Raw genomic sequence first — 17,600 nt, forward strand, 5'->3', positions numbered from 1 at the left:
AAAACACTCGACACTCGCATATTGTTGACTGCACTGCTGTCATTGTTTTAATTTTATGATCGCTGCATAGTGCATGATCGGTACTATGTAAGGGTACTGTACCCTTACAGGCGGTGATGGGAAAAGGGAGGCCCTAAACATGCAAGGAAAGGATTTATTAGACGATAGACCATTTGCTGCGACAGGAAAGGTTTCTAGTTTCGACTTCCGGTGCGGTGCTCCTTTCAATCTGCCAGAAAATTTCAAACAAGCGCACGCAAAAAAAAAAGTTACAAAAGTAATTTTTTGGAGGTGTTAATTAAAACTGCCCATAAGCATGTACTACAGCTTGAGATACACGTTTCTGGTGTGATGAGACCGGAAAGGAGGCCCTGAAATAGAGGCTGAAGCCATGATCATCGGTATAGTAAAACCGACATTAGAAAGACAGTAGACACATATTACTGTTAAGTCCTCCATTTACTTAACCGTTTTGGTCTTACGAAGAATAAACACCGTAGCTTACATGAAGTTAACTGACACGTAACAGCTGCTTTAGAAGACGCCCATGCGAAAAGAGAAATACATTTCTGTTAGGGTAAAAAAATTCTACTAAACACTCACAGACTGTAGCAGTTTAGACACTTTTATCTTCATTTATGTGCGTTACATCAAACTGTTAGTAAATTAAATATGTATATTTTATTTTGCAGCAAATGACACCAAGAGCCCACGGAATGTCACAGAGTGTACTCACGAAGGTAAGACGTTCCTGGAGGGCCAGGTCATTGACGGAACCGTGTCTGAGTGCCAGAGATGTGTCTGTCAAAAGGGGTATGACGGTGAGTAAACAATTTCGCGTCTACAGAAATAAAAACGATACTCAAAATTATTTGGTGTCTTTTACTTTATAGTCAGTAAATAGAAATAGGTGCATGAAGGCCGAGACCTACGTAAAACTGATACAAACTGCGAACCATTGCACTAAACTCTACTGATATGATATGTATGATATGGTGAGTAATAGAAGAAGCGACTTCTGGAGGAGTCTCCATTGTAATCAGATCTCCTCGAAGATCAAGGTCAAATTCATCCCTCCTACCCACCCGTATTCCATCTCCCTCTCTTCCAGACCAGTTGCCTTATGAATAGGTGGCGGGGTATTATCATAGAGGTAAGAAACGAGAGTTCTTGCACTTTGAAGTACCTAGTTCCAACCACTTTTCAAGCTCGACTAGCTAACCCACTTCCCCACCCAAACTCACGTGTAGATCGTTGTGAGCAGCAGACGTTTACGGTTTTTTGTATGGTAGTGAATGAGAAACAAATATTCTCAAACAAAAACTGTTTTTAATTTTTATATATAAGTCTAAGCACTGAAAAGAAATCTTTATTATTTTGTGTGGCGTAGTTTTAATAGAATCCAGAGAAGTTTTAAGTTTCAATTTAAATCTGCACCCGAATCACTCAAATCATTTTATCAGTATATTTATAAATACAATAAATACTAGTATACAGGGTGAACTTACACTGCAAATATTGTTGAAATGGAAAGTATTATTGATGCGCAGTTTTCACAGAATGTATTAGTAGTCAGGGCTCGTACTGTTAGCATGTCAAAACATTGTAACCATTCTTAGAAAGTGCATTTCTTGTGCATATATACACTTTCTTAATCGAACAAGCTTATTGACCTTAAGAAATTAAACTTGGGATAAATTAGAATGTCAGATGTGTTTACTGCAGGTTTACAGTGCGGGCCTAATACGAGATATCGAATCTTGGAAAGTTCTCACACTGACACTTGTACAATAGCTGTAATAGCACACACTAAATAACACGCAGGAACATACAGAACGAACTCGAGCGCTGCACTGAACGACAGAAGAAGAAGTTAGCAAGATTCCGGAATCAGGCTGACAAGGCTATTCCTGATATGTCACGCACAGTGGTCAACCTCACTAAACGACAGTTAACGGGAGAGAAAGAATCTGTCCATCAAAAAGGAGGCAATTTCGCTTCAATCCACGCAACTATACCTACGGAGGAGATCATTGCTAATATTGAAGCGGCCATTCGGGCCCTGACTTGTGGAAAAGCAAAGGAAATACGCACTGAAACAGCCAGGATACTGTGCAGAGCAAAACCACCAGCTTGCAACCTGAATACAGAAGAGGTACAAGTTATTAAGAAGCTTAACGCTGACAGGAATCTATTGGTACTGCCTGCCTATGAGGGGAATGCGTCCGTCGTTATGAAGACCGAAAATTATGAGCAGAAGATCTGGGACCTGTTAGATTCGACGATCTACCGAAAACTAGGCGCAGATTTCACGCAGCGTATCGCACGGAATATGAATCGGTTAATCAAGGCGTCTTCTCTCTCGTTGGACATACAGAAGAACATGCGCAACAGAGAAACCCTACCAGCTCGGGTGTATGGATAAACAACGGTTCGTAAGAATAACGTTCCATTAAGATCGAATGATAGCCCTCCTGGCTCACCGACATATAAAGTGGCAAAATACTTGGCATCTCTGGAATGACATTTACACTCTGCAGCGGAGTGTGCACTGAACGACAGAAGAAGAAGTTAGCAAGATTCCGGAAGCAGGCTAACAAGGCTATTCCATTAAGATCGAATGATAGCCCTCCTGGCTCACCGACGTATAAACTGGCAAAATACTTGGCATCTCTGGAATGACATTTACACTCTGCAGCGGAGTGTGCACTGAACGACAGAAGAAGAAATTAGCAAGATTCCGGAAGCAGGCTAACAAGGCTATTCCATTAAGATCGAATGATAGCCCTCCTGGCTCACCGACGTATAAACTGGCAAAATACTTGGCATCTCTGGAATGACATTTACACTCTGCAGCGGAGTGTGCACTGAACGACAGAAGAAGAAGTTAGCAAGATTCCGGAAGCAGGCTAACAAGGCTATTCCATTAAGATCGAATGATAGCCCTCCTGGCTCACCGACGTATAAACTGGCAAAATACTTGGCATCTCTGGAATGACATTTACACTCTGCAGCGGAGTGTGCACTGAACGACAGAAGAAGAAATTAGCAAGATTCCGGAAGCAGGCTAACAAGGCTATTCCATTAAGATCGAATGATAGCCCTCCTGGCTCACCGACGTATAAACTGGCAAAATACTTGGCATCTCTGGAATGACATTTACACTCTGCAGCGGAGTGTGCACTGAACGACAGAAGAAGAAGTTAGCAAGATTCCGGAAGCAGGCTAACAAGGCTATTCCATTAAGATCGAATGATAGCCCTCCTGGCTCACCGACGTATAAACTGGCAAAATACTTGGCATCTCTGGAATGACATTTACACTCTGCAGCGGAGTGTGCACTGAACGACAGAAGAAGAAGTTAGCAAGATTCCGGAAGCAGGCTAACAAGGCTATTCCATTAAGATCGAATGATAGCCCTCCTGGCTCACCGACGTATAAACTGGAAAAATACTTGGCATCTCTGGAATGACATTTACACTCTGCAGCGGAGTGTGCGCTGATATGAAACTTTCTGGCAGATTAAAACCGTGTGCCGGACCGAGACTCGAACTCGGCACCTTTGCCTTTCGCGGGCAAGTGCTCTACCAACTGAGCTACCCAAGCACGACTCACGACTCGTCCTCACAGCTTTAATTGTGCCAGTTCCTCGTCTCCTACCTTTCAAAGTTGACAGAAGCTCTTCTGCGAATCTTGTAGAACTAGCACTCCTGGAAGAAAGTATATTGCGGAGACATGGCTTAGCCATAGCCTGGGGGATGTTTCCAGGATGACATTTCCACTCTGCAGCTGAGTGTACGTCGGTATGAAACATCCTGGCAGATTAAAACGGTGTGCCGGACCGACACTCGAACTCAGGACCTTTGCCTTTTGCGGGCAAGTGCTCTACCAACTGAGCTACCCAAGCACGACTCACGACTCGTCCTCACAGCTTTAATTGTGCCAGTTCCTCGTCTCCTACCTTTCAAACTTGACAGAAGCTCTTCTGCGAATCTTGTAGAACTAGCACTCCTGGAAGAAAGTATATTGCGGAGACATGGCTTAGCCATAGCCTGGGGGATGTTTCCAGGATGACATTTTCACTCTGCAGCTGAGTGTAAGTCGGTATGAAACTTCCTGGCAGATTAAAACGGTGTGCCGGACCGAGACTCGAACTCAGGACCTTTGCCTTTTGCGGGCAAGTGCTCTACCAACTGAGCTACCCAAGCACGACTCACGACCCGTCCTCAACAGCTTTAATTCCGCCAGTACCTTGTCTCCTACCTTCCAAACTTCACAGAAGCTTTTCTGCGAACGTTGCAGAACTTCACTTGGCATCTCTGCTCCAGCAACACCTGGGTAAGAATGACTCATGCATAAAGGAGAAGTTGAAAAAAATAAAATTTGGAGTAAACTGCGTCCTGATCACCTTTGATGTTGTTTCTTTGTTTACCAAAGTGCAAGTCAGTGGCTCTCTGGAGCACATCGGTTCCATTTCCCAGCAAGAAATCACAAAGGTTTTTCAGGAAAGTCTCATCTTGAACTCTTTTATGTGGAATTGGAACTTCTACAAACAGCTGGAAAGCGTCACCATGCGTAGTCCTCTTGGTCCAGTGGCGCCCTACTTGTCCATAGAACTTCTTGAACTACAGTTAGCACCTTGTAAATCTAGTGCGTGGTACAGACACGTCGATGACACCTTCGTTGTGTGGAAGAGCCTCCATGGCAATACAAAATTTACAATGGAAGTACAAAGGAACAAACAGCTACCCATTCTAGATGTGCTGGTGACAAGGGATGGTAATAAAATTGGACACGGTGTATATCGAAAACTGACACACACTGACCGATACCTGCGCAAACTGTTAAGTCACCGCTCGGGCCAGAAAAGAGGTATGATTAATACGCTCGTGACGCGAGCAAGACGAATATGTGAGACGCAGCACCTCAGACGCAAAATGCAACACTTCGAAAGCATTCTGTGGAACAATGGCTACTCCACAAGTTATACAAGAAGTGTAACAGAGTCAAGCAATTGACGAAGTGACCGATAGAAGAAAGAAGTGTCGGGTGCGGTCTTTCTATCATTCATTCCCAGACTGAATGACAGGATCAGTCATACATTGCGCAAGCACGGCGTAAAGTCTATTTATAAAGCGACACGAAAGAAAAGGAAAAAGGACCCCACTTGCAATATCAGCAGTATGCCGAATACCAAGCATATGCGGAAGAGCATCACAGAGTATAAGCGGCAACACAGTGTGAGGCCAATCACGTAATAAAATTCGCCGACACGGAAATGCTGGCTGTAGAGAAGAGCTATCACTCCAGCTTGTTCAGAGGAGCAACATAAATTCACAAACATGCGACTAGCTTCAGCAAGAAAGAAGAAAGTCTCAAGGTGAACGGATCCAGCATTACCGTGCTGCAGGTTACAGGTAGCAAGAGGAGAACCGCACCGGAAATGACCACGGAAAGGTCCTTGGAAATCTGCGGCCGCTATCTCGACTCCAGTCCACAACCATCAATGGAGAGTGAAGCTTTGACAAGTTGTGTTCAGAATGACCACCGGTAGCGACAATACACGCTTCCCGTCTAGTATGGACGTCTGCTGCACACTTGCTAGCATTTGAGCGGAAATGTACGAGCAGGCTGCAGTAATACGTCGTTGAATATCATCGAGTGATGTTGGTGTGTTCTTTCAGACACCGTCTTTCAGCTTTCCCCACAGAAGAAAGTCTACAGGCGTCAAATCCGGGGAACGATCCGGCAAAAGTCCAGGTTCTCTGCGTCCAATCCAACGATTTGTATACAATTCGTGAAGACATGCCGTAGCAATTCGTGGACTATGAGCTGGAAAGACATCATGCTGGTACCACAGGTTCCTCCTAGTCTCTGGAGGAATGTCTTCCAGCATCCGTGGAATATGGTATGTTAGCAGGCAGCTATACTTGTGCGAGTTCAGTGTTCCATATATGAAAAACGGGCCTATGACCTGATTTTCAGTATCCCACTCCAAACGTTTGCACCCCATGCACACTGACGTCCCACTTGGTGAAGCCAACGGGGTTCATCAACAGACAAAGTGTATGGTTCGGTGGTTTAACTGGCCATGATTGGAGAATGTGGGTTCATCACTAAAGAAGATACAGGATACATCTGAAGTATCTTGTCTTAGTGCCCACGTACAGAAGTTCTTCTTCTAATAGCCTCCTTGAAGCTGTTGACGGAGAGAGATGTGATAGGCATGGAACATATGTCGATGGAGAATACATATTGCCATTTCCTCGTGCGGTTTCGTGGGAGCCAACGTGGGGATCAACAGTAACGGCAGCGAGAACATTGATTTCCCTCCCTCATGTCGTCACTTGTTTCCTTCTGTTACGCTTTCTAGATATCAAACTGCCACATTCACGTAATTGGTTGAAGATGTTGATAAATAACTGCGGAGATGGTTGTCATCTTTCAAAATAAACCGTACAAGAATGAACAGCTTTCTAGGAAAGACAACGCTCCATTTACCATGAGCATGTTGGCTTTTTATGCCTTGCCAAATCTCATCGCCCGCTCTCGGCCTGCTTCTTGAACAGCCACACACTAACCGACTAGCAGGTCACAGTGCACCAAAGGAACACGCAAGCACACTGTCAGCCAACATAACAACATCGTACCCAGAAACTACGTAGTTTTGAATGACTCAAACAAGTTGCAGCATAGAAACGTTTCAAAATACGATATCTCGTAAACGACTAGCACTAGGATCCCGCAACAAACAGGATTGAGATTCAGACTTACCCTACTTTTAATTTTTTAATGCCAATGCACACTGTTCCATTAGAAAGTATATGTTTGCACAAAATAATACACTTTCTAAGAATTATTACAATTGGTATATTGGCTGAAAGTAAGAGCCGTGACTATCAATTCTTTCTGTGAAAACCGCACATCGATAGCACTTTCCATTTGCGCAATATTTGTGGTGCTTGTTGCAGGTGATTAACCTCTGTTGCAATATGCTTCTGGGTAAGGGAATCCAGTACTTCAATATTTCTTTTATTTTCTCCTCAACAATACATTTACAACATTCCATATCTTTCTGACTATGTTACTAGCTCTTCCGCATCACATTCTTGTGGAATTTTCTTATAGAACTGTAAATTTAGAACCCTTGGAAACAAGAGGCCATTATTAGTAGCTACTATGTCAATTCTAAACTCCACAAATGGCTGTTCTGTTCGTAGGTGCATAGTGTTCGGTCCACCACATTTCAATGTAAAGACTATCATTTTTAAACCAGCCCAAAAGGGATCGGATATTTTTACACAGATTTTTAGAATGTAAATTAATACGGGAAACATCCATGTAGACACTGATTTCTGCATGTATACCAACACCCGATCATTTTCCACTGCTATTTACAATAGGCAAGGATATCTTGTATTCCTGTCATAGGTAGATTTTTTTCGAAATGCAGTTTACATTCTTCCACTGGTAATACGACGGAATTTAGCCAGGAAGAATGTAACAGTTTCTTGTAGATCCGTGTTTGGACGCTTTATAAAATCGATAATATTGTAGCCAATAAATTTTTCCACTCCTGTGATTGTGATTTGACATAAACATTTGTTATAAATCTCTTGTCTGCTATTGGAGATCATGCATGTTAAACAGTCCGTTCCATCTGTCTTACCATTATTTAAACCACTTTGCTGTTTCCTTAGTAGTCACATTTTACACATAATTTGTGTGTGGTTTGATAATCAGATATTTCCATTCTGTTAAAAATCCCAGAAGAGTCTTGCATTATATCTGGATCCTTAAAGATAATAGTGGCCGTGAGCTGCTGCGATATCATAGTGTCACCCAATTCCACTTCATATGATGCACTCGCAGTGATTTTATGTTTCCTCGAAATAGCTACCAATGCTTGGTTGTCAAATTTTTCCAATATGCCTGTTGCTGCCATTTCGAGATTTCCATGTAGGAGCGATGGTAGCTTTGTCTTGACGCCGTTCCTCGCAAAGATATACACCTATCATAAGCTGCGACCTCGTCGCGAAAAAACAGTGACTTGTATATGTAATAATTTTCCTTTAATTTACGTCTATGGTCACAAAGTTTTTGTTAACAGATTACCGGTTTCGGTCTTTAATAACCATCATCAGATCTGTTTCATAAAACAAAGCCCTTTGTACTGCAGCCATAGTGGCCACTATGACTTGGTTGTAGATTTAAATTGTAAGTTAAAACTTAATCTGGTGAGTAAATGTATATGCAGATATTAATAGAGGTTATTGTGTGAGAATATTTGTTTCTTTAAACGACACACTGGCAAAAATCCTAAAAAGTCCTCTCTTTATGATGGTCTAAATGTGTCTTTTGTTTGGGGAAAATGGGTAGTTGGATGACTATGGAAAGTGATTGCAAATAGGTAATTCAAACTGTAGCAACTGTGACTCAATTCCTGTATGAAGTTATAAATCGTTCACGTAATTGCTTATGAATAAATAAAGCACCCCAACTGCGTTATTATTAAATATGTAAGTTTAATACTACTGCAGCTGCTGGCTAAATACTAATGTAAATAAAAGTTCTTATTTCATGGTGGTGATTGTTAAACATCGTAGAACATTGTTTTAAAACAAAAAATCAGTGGGATTTATTATTTTTTTAATTATCTTCCATTTCAGACTTGCAACAAGCAAGCTTAATTGGGCCATATGAATTCTGAATTTTCTCTTAGAACAAGCAAGGTATCTCAGATTTTCTGGCCATAGTGAAATACTTCCATCTGATTCGACATAAGGGGCTCTATGGGTAGTAAAGTGGATAATAAATTGTAGTGACAGTTAAAAGTGTCTTTGAAAACATTTGGCAGCTATTTCTGTGGCATATATTATTCAGATTGTATAAAGAAGATTGTATAAAGAATTATAAGGATAATAAATTGGGTCACAAATTATGCTAAATGAGCAATATATTATACTGCTTACAACTTATAGTAATAAGGATCACACAGTGAGCTATAAAATACGCCAAGTTGTTGTGATAGGGATCTTAGGAAAATCTAGTAGCCCTGCAGACTGTGCCAGTACTCCAGCAGATAGGATAACACACTGTCTCCAGGGTTTCAATTTCCCAACATTTATGCATAAGGCTATTGTCCTAGAAGGGAGGGGGAAGGGGAGGATAGAGTACCGAATGAGGGCAGGATAACATTGCTCTTGAGTTTTCAACAATCCACGTTGTGCCAGAAACTGCTTTGGACGGTTACTATAGTGTCACAAAATTTGTTAACCACTGCATACTCATTTATTACAAAGAAATGTATCTAAATAATATGTTAACTGATTGTTTATAGATTAATCACATTTCTTGTAGTGACACTGTGGACAAAAATCATGAAATAGATGAATAGTAGTTTGATGCCAACTACTGTTGAGTAGCAAGGAGGATTATCGCATAGCTACAAAGAACAGAACTGAAAGCACAAAGAAGTCCATCTGAAGAGGGTGACACTTCATTTGGAAATTGTTTATCTGATTCTTGCATATAGAATAACATAGCACTGACGTTATTATCTCTTATATTAATACAGAAGACAGATTCACGAATGCAAACCTACATTTATGGTTGTAGTAGATTCAGAATAAGTTGTTGTCAGTATTGATCTATATTTACAGTATTTGTAGACTTATGTTCTTGACAATGTTGAGAGGAAAACATTCTTCAAATTTCTGAATTTGTTAAGGATACATAACATGAACCAAAACATTATCTGCAACTTGTACAGAAACAGTACTTGAATAATAATAATAATAATAAGACCTAATGTTGAGAAAGGAGTGAGGCACGTTTGTAACGCATCCATATGTTATTCAACCTGTACAATAAGCACACAGTTTAGAAAGACAAAGAGAAATTTATATTCCTGGAATAGAAATAAAACTTTAAGGGTTGGAGACAACATTGTAATTATATCAGATACGGATAAGGATTTTATAGATCAGCTGAATGGAATGGGTTGTTTCGTAGAAAGATGTTACAGAAAGAAGGTCAATAAAGATAATGGGTGGGTAGTTGAATTTAGTCGAATTCTATCTAGACACATTGAAGGCATTACGTTAGGAAATCACACATTCAGGATAGTAAAGGAGTTTTGCTATTTTGACAGCATGTAACTGAAGATGGGCAATGTGGAGGGGATGTAAACCGGAGACTGGTAACAGTAAGAAAAGTGTTTCTGAAGAAAAGAAATTTGTTATGACTGAATATAAACTTGACTGTTGAGAGGTGTTTCCAGGAGGTGCGTTTCTGGAGCGTAGTTTTGTACGGGAAGTGAAGCATGGATGATAAACAGTTCAAATTAGAAGTGAATACAAACTTCAGGAGTGTGCTACAGAAGAATGCTGAAGATAAGATTGGTAGATCTGATCATTAATGAAGAAGTACAAAACAGATTTTGAGGAAAGAGCTTTCTGGCACATATTGACTAAAAGAAGAGATCAATCGATACAGAACATCATGAGGAATCACGGAATGAAATTAGGAGGTGAGACATCGAAATTTATAACCCAGGAACTTAGAGGAACATTACCACAGAGAATATAAAATGCTGACTTGCAACAGCTAGAGACTATTTTCAGAGAAAGGAGACGTATTTTAGCATCGAAAACATATTAATTGAAAAAAAAGTAAAGGGTCTAGAACGGGAGGAGGATAAGAACTGAAAATTCACAAACTGAGAGAGTATATGATGTTATTTCAGTGATAAATGATCGAGTCAAATTTGCAGATGACTAGGCAACATGAGTCAGCTTGTGGCTATGACATTGCACACACTTCGGATGCATGCAGTGATTTGATTCTGGAAAGCTAACATAAACCGTTGTATCCTCTTCTGTGGAAAGCTGTCCCTCACGTAAAGAGGTCTTTGATGTCCTGCATACTGACCCTGGGATGTAATTGACGTCCAAGCTGGTTCAACACACGTTCTATTGGGGACATATGTAGGGATTTTGCAGGCTAAGTGGATACCTCATCAACTTGAATGCGGTTCACAGAAACTCGTCTACTGTGGAAAAGTACTGTCGCACGTGAGGTGAGAAAAGGGGGCAGAGGATGTCCGAGATGTACCATTAAACCGTCAGATTTACTACAATCAGTGTAATCCTAAACCTGAAGTTACACCCAGTAGATCCTCACAACGTGAAAATGGGGCCCTCTCCTCATATCGCCGTCATACTAGCCTCATACTCGCCGGCTGTGGTCGACAGGGGTAGTGCAGAACCGCAATTCATCACTGAACACAGTGTGATGCCGTACATCTTCTATCTATGTTTCCTAGTTATGGCACAACTGTGTGATGGCAGCCGTTTGTGTTGTGTGTTGGTGGCCGATCGGTTCTAGACGATTCAGTCCGGAACCGCACTATTGCTACAGTCGCAGGTTCGAATCCTGCCTCGGGCATGGATGTGTGTGATGTCCATAGGTTAGTTAGGTTTAAGTAGTTCTAAGTTCTAGGGGACTGATGACCTCAGATGTTAAATCCCATAGTGCTCAGAGCCATTTGAACCATTTTGTTGTGATGTTAAGAGAAGCTCTGAAATGATGACATCTGCGTGTATTGTTCACTCGCTTGTCTGTGAACCATAGTTATTGTCCAACTGAGTACACGAAATAAAATGCACGGAGATTTCATGCCCTGGTAGAGACATGTCCAATGTGTACTATCCTTGCCAGCTGTGCAGTGAATTGCGCTGCAGGTTCACACATTCATCCATCGACCGCCAAATTTTACAATTTTGCATTTTCCGTCGATACCTCTATATCAGTTTACGACTGATATGCATAGCTCCTGCATGATACGTCGTTTTCTTTGCCTTAGAGTGTATATTTACGTGTTTGGAAGTCTATGCTGAATATATTTGTTTGTAGCGTAGCGTAGTCTTGCATGGATGGCAAACATGACAAATAAATGCTTGTGTCAAGACAAGAACACAACAGTTTAATATGACCAGTTACACAAGAATGCTGAAGATTAGATTTGTCGGCAGGACAACCAGTAATAGTTATTGAATCCTTCCAGGAGGAAAAGAGTTATATGAAAAAAAATGACGAAAAGAACGGATAAGTTGATAGGACACATCTTGGAGCATCAATAAATAGTTGATTTGGTAATGGAAGTAAGTGTGAGTAACGGGGTTGGGGTGTGGGGTGTGGGGGTGGGGGATGTGGTGGAGGGAGCTATGATTGAAAGACTAGGATGCTGCAAGAGCATTCATGTTTATATATAGACTGCAGTAGCTATGTGGGCATGGACAGACTTGGGCAGTTTAGACTTGTTTGAAGAGCTAAACCGATCCAGTGCAGCCCACGAAGCAGCAGTGACGCATCCGTGTAGTTGATACAAGTATTTAGTGTATGCACATCTCTGACTACACTTATGTTACAGGAACGCTGAAAGGGCCTTGGTGTAGCAGACCCAGCTGCGGGTACCGTTTTACGTGGCCCATTTCACAGCTACATACGTGTGCGCCACTGTACAGTGAAGAAAACAAGTGCTGTACTTATGAGTTCCACTGCCGTAAGTAGCACCAAATTAACTTGCGTCAATTTCCAGTTGTAACTTTTTACTTATAGAAGGAAAAAACCTTCACGTCTTTAGGCTTAATAAATCCATGTTTTAAATGTCAGCAAGTACAATTTCGGTTGTGTCTACAACATCATTAATTATCACAGTCACTCTGCAAATGCCTTTACATGTTAATCGATCTGCAACACATTGTTCTTTATACATTACAGTATAGAATTTATTGGTGTACTTTATTCTTTCCGCAGCTTCTGCTGATGATTTTGTTGTACGGCGTTCTGAGTCCTCAACTGCAAACGAAGGTCAGTCTCAACAGCGTTCAACTTAAATATTTTAGGAAAACAGACATAACGATGATTTAAAAAAAACGGCCTCAATTCCATTGTTATTGACGACCACAAAAACCACTAACTGTTTCATGCAGCATCAGTTTTTGCCTGTTGAAGAATTATAACTAAGTTTTTTGCGATGAATATTAATGACGATCGCCAGCGGACTGATGGTATTGGAAACTGGCTGAAAGACAAGGTTCTCAAAAATTTTGACATGCTTCACGGTGACATAAATACGACATTAAAAAAGTATGGTTGGTGGAAGTTGTTATATACAGTGATATGTATTACCAAAACAGCCACTGTGTTCGGAAGCCAGCACGGATTAAATAATACAAAAAGTTGTTATTGCACCAAAGGTAAAAAGTTAATACTGCACAAAATGCAGTCTTTGTAATGTCACGTCTTCAGACAAACATCTAAAACGGGAATTATATACTAAATAACAGTGGCGTAATAAGTTTTTGGGACCCCACTGCAAATAAATTTTGAGGGCCTTCTTTCCTAATAAACTATCAACGAATAAATACGAAAACGCTATTCACTTAGACGCCATAATTCAAGTGAAAAGTGAAATAAACTCATTTGTTGTTGTTGTTGTGGTCTTCAGTCCTGAGACTGGTTTGATGCAGCTCCCCCTGCTACTCCATCCTGGGCAAGCTTCTTCATCTCCCAGTACTTACTGCAACCTACATCCTTCTGAATCTGCTTACTTTATTCATCTCTTGGTCTCCCTCTACGATTGTTACCCTCCACGCTGCCCTACAATGCTAAATTTGTGATCCCTTGATGCCTCAGAACATGTCCTACCAACCGGTCCCTTCTTCTTGTCAAGTTGTGTCACAAACTCCTCTGCTCCCCAATTCTATTCAGTACCTCCCATTAGTTACGTGATCTACCCATCTAATCTTCAGCATTCTTCCTATAGCACCACATTTCGAAAGCTTCTGTTCTCTTCTTGTCCAAACTATTTATCGTCCATGTTTGACTTCCATACATGGCTACATTCCATACAAATACTTTCAGAAACGACTTCCTGTCACTTAAATCTATACTCGATGTTAACAAATTTCTTTTCTTCAGAAATGCTTTCCTTGCCATTGCCAGTCTACATTTTATATCTTCTCTGCTTCGACCATCATCAGTAATTTTGCTCCACAAATAGCAAAAATCTTTCTCATTCTCCTACCGCAGCGCTCAATAACTTTTTCACAACGGCATGCAAGTAAATAGAGAACATGTTTCAAATACAACGCTTAGAATTGCTAAAGCATTTACTCTGGACTCGGACATTGAAATGATCTTTCTAGCATGGCGCAAACAACTGGCAGAGTCAAGAACAGCTGAAGGGCTGTGCGTACATTATGTAGTCTATTTGCAGGAAATGTATGTGCAAGAAGCAAAAATTTTACAAACTCTTTAACCGACAACATGTGCCCATTCTTTTCAAAGTCCTTGGACGTAAGACTTTCTAGGCTACTAGGTTTACAAGCAAGATCCATCGTAAAATGATATTCGTACTTTCTAATGAGTGTTTCCAATCTTTTCTGGATATCTTCATTTTTTTAATTTAAAAAGATGAACAATATGTAAGAAAGAAAAATAATTATTAGCATTCTTTAGGGTGATAAGATATTTAAAATTTTTTATTTAAATGTGAATAAAACCGTTGAAAACTGCCACGTGAAAAGACTTTAGTTTATCCGCAACTCTAGATCTGCAGAAAGCTGGACCAAAAATTTCTACACTTTACAGGTACTTTTTTAGATCAACTTTAGGTCATTGCTACAAACTTTCGCTAGTACTTTCCCTTCTTCGGTTACAACTTAAAAATTATTTCATAAGGCGAGTAGATTTTATTTAGTTTCAAGAAACTGAGAGGTAATATCTGTATCGTTATTAGGAGACTGCAGTAGTTGGGAAGGTAGGTTAATGTTTTTCAAAGTTCACCAGTACGATACCATATGTTACCAATATTTTTATAAAATTATAAACTGTTTCCCTCTCTACTTTCTTCTTGGTGTTTATAATGAGACAGGATAAGCACAGCAAAATTTGTATGAAAGTCAGCTTTTATTGATAACAAGGAATCAGATCTGGAAAACCATCTGGTTGGGCGCAGTTTCTTCACAGTCGTTGTAACTTGTCTGTCACTAGCTACAGTTCCATTTACTTGTTGCCATCAAACCAACGAAGGAGTAAAGATAACATAAATTCATTGTATTTTCTCACAAAACTGATGCAGTTCCACTATATTCGTGACAGATAAGTTAGCACCAGATTAAGCTTTTTTTTTTTTGAACAATATATAATCTCAGGATTTGGGATCAGCGGTTTAATTTTTGACCATAAAGCAGAGATTTTACCACTCATATACACAACACCATCGTCTCCTTGATCTCCACATCTACCCGGTTGTGTTTTCATCGTCTCTAAACCACTTATTATTTATTTTGCAAAACTCTCAGCGTTATACTCCTTAATTTACAAAAACTAAAAACGATTCCTTTATTTTAAACTCCGGGTGCATCCAGTTTGTTTAAATCTAAGGACAAGTATCTTGCATTACTAACTTACTCCTTCCTTGATAAATGAGGTGTTGAGTCTACAAGAGAAGAGAGTGGCTGTTGTTTAATTTCACCGATGATGCGCTCTAAAACATAACCATTCAACAGTTACACTCTCTCGTTTTGAATTTGTGGGTTGAAATATTTTGTTTTAGCTTTTTTTTTCATTTGAAAGATATGCCATCAGAGCTGGCTGATATCTGGAGAGATGATCTATTATAATTAGAAAGTTACCACTATATTCCCTATGGCAAATTCATGTTGGTCACGGAAACAATTCGTCATGGAGCTGATGTTGTCGTTACATCCGATATTCTAGAGATGATAGCTTCCTTTTCGTCACATCCAATATCAAAAATTATATGAGTTTCTCTCTCAATGAGCTTCATAAACCACTGTTGCGGAATTCTCTCGCTGTTGCTTGTGCACAACATATTAGTGAGGAGGCATTGTGTAAACTCCTCCGTGTTTTGGAAATAGAGACAAGTCTTAACATGGAATTAAGAGAAATGTGTAGGTTTTCTGAAAATTCGCCACTCATGACGCTTCTCTGAAAGTTACAAATGGTTAAAAAACCAAGGGAAAATGAATGGCTGCATTTTCAGCGCAATTCCTTTTAGATACCAACCAAAGAAGAGGTAATGGTAGATCTTTCTGAATTGTTACCACGCAAATGCGCACGGAACGGCCATATTTAATATTTATAAAAATGTGAGCATAGGCTTCAGTTCAGAACAGCATTTCCCGTACGGCGTTTGCCGGAAACTCCCATCATTATAACTCTCCCCACACATTCCCTGCAGGCTGCGCATCTACCGGCGAAGATATTCTACACAGACTCTACTCGTGGAATGTGAGTGCTATATGTAACGGCCCCACCCCCCGCCCCCATCACCCACCGCTCTGAGGAGTCTGTGGGGCCGTTATTTAGGTTCTTGAAGCCACAGATCATAGTTATGGTGATGTTAGATGACTTGTTGCTATCGCAGACAACAAAGTAATTGCACTTTATACACTTAGACAGACTACACGACAAAACCGATGAGGAGAACACAGTATAACATCCCAGGTCCTCCACCAAATTATAACATCCCAGCTTCCTCAACCAAATTATAACGTTTCAGCTCCTCAACACCAAATTAAAACGTTGCATTAGGAGGTGTCTGCTTCGTGCAAAAGGTCTTGAGTTCATATTGACGACAACAAGTAATTCTTCATTACAGACGTTTATTTACAAACAGAACTGACAGACTTCACAGACTCAACAACTGACTCTCAGAGCTAACCGCACTGCACATCCGAACTGGCAACTGACAACTCCTAGGTGTATTAATATCTTTCCAAACAATGAGAGTCTTTGACAATGTTTTGTTTACAATACGACAGCAATTCACGACTTAAAACTAAATTAGACATTACAGAATTTTAGTACAGATTAAAGTAAGTAAAAGGATCAGTACATATAAATTCTTACCAGCATAATTTCCAAATAGATTTTATAACATTTTTCTACCAGCTTCTGGATAACCTTCACCAGATTTGTACCGATGTTTCCAGAAATCTCTTGACATTTGATTCTGGATATTTCTTGAGTGATTTAGAACAACTATTTATATGTAAAATGATTTAAATCGTGTTTCAAAACGTAAATAAATCTTTTTAGCAATATTTCTTGATACAAATCGTCTTTCGAAATTAGGTCATGAAAGAGTTTTCACAAGTTTTCGTATTTTTGCGATCATAATATAGAATTTCTCCATAGAAAGTTCCAGAAGTGTGCATTAAACGTTCATTTTCAGACTTTCTCTTTAGCTGGTGAGTTTTTAAAAGTATCTTGTCCATATTATACGAAATAATTTAGCTCAAAACTGATAATTTATACAATTAATCAGAGCTACAGCAAACAGTGAGTCTTTCTTTTACAAAATGAAATATAATTACAAAATTGAATGAAAATAGGTTACTAACACTAATATATATTTACATTAATTCCATTTTTGTTCTTTCTGTGCAAAATGTCCTAATATTGACACAGTACAATATTTAAACATCACCAAAGTTTCTCTTTACATTTTGCATATCTGTATCGACATCCCGTAAAAGTCTACAGTGTCGAATACTTCAATATGT

At 39.9% G+C, this 17,600-nt stretch overlaps 1 protein-coding gene across 1 annotated transcript in view; it reads left to right on the forward strand.

Moving 5' to 3' along the window:
* LOC126335979 (uncharacterized) overlaps positions 1-12,573 on the forward strand; it is a 57,281-nt gene extending 44,708 nt beyond the window's left edge. Inside the window, exons 5-6 of the mRNA XM_049999456.1 lie at positions 693-821; positions 12,434-12,573. Of these exons, the coding sequence (XP_049855413.1) occupies positions 693-821; positions 12,434-12,573 (269 nt within the window). The remainder of the gene's footprint in view (positions 1-692; positions 822-12,433) is intronic.
* Positions 12,574-17,600: the final 5,027 nt, after the last annotated feature.

The sequence above is a fragment of the Schistocerca gregaria genome, chromosome 2 (assembly GCF_023897955.1).
Source record: "Schistocerca gregaria isolate iqSchGreg1 chromosome 2, iqSchGreg1.2, whole genome shotgun sequence".
In the NCBI taxonomy this organism is placed as follows: domain Eukaryota; kingdom Metazoa; phylum Arthropoda; class Insecta; order Orthoptera; family Acrididae; genus Schistocerca; species Schistocerca gregaria.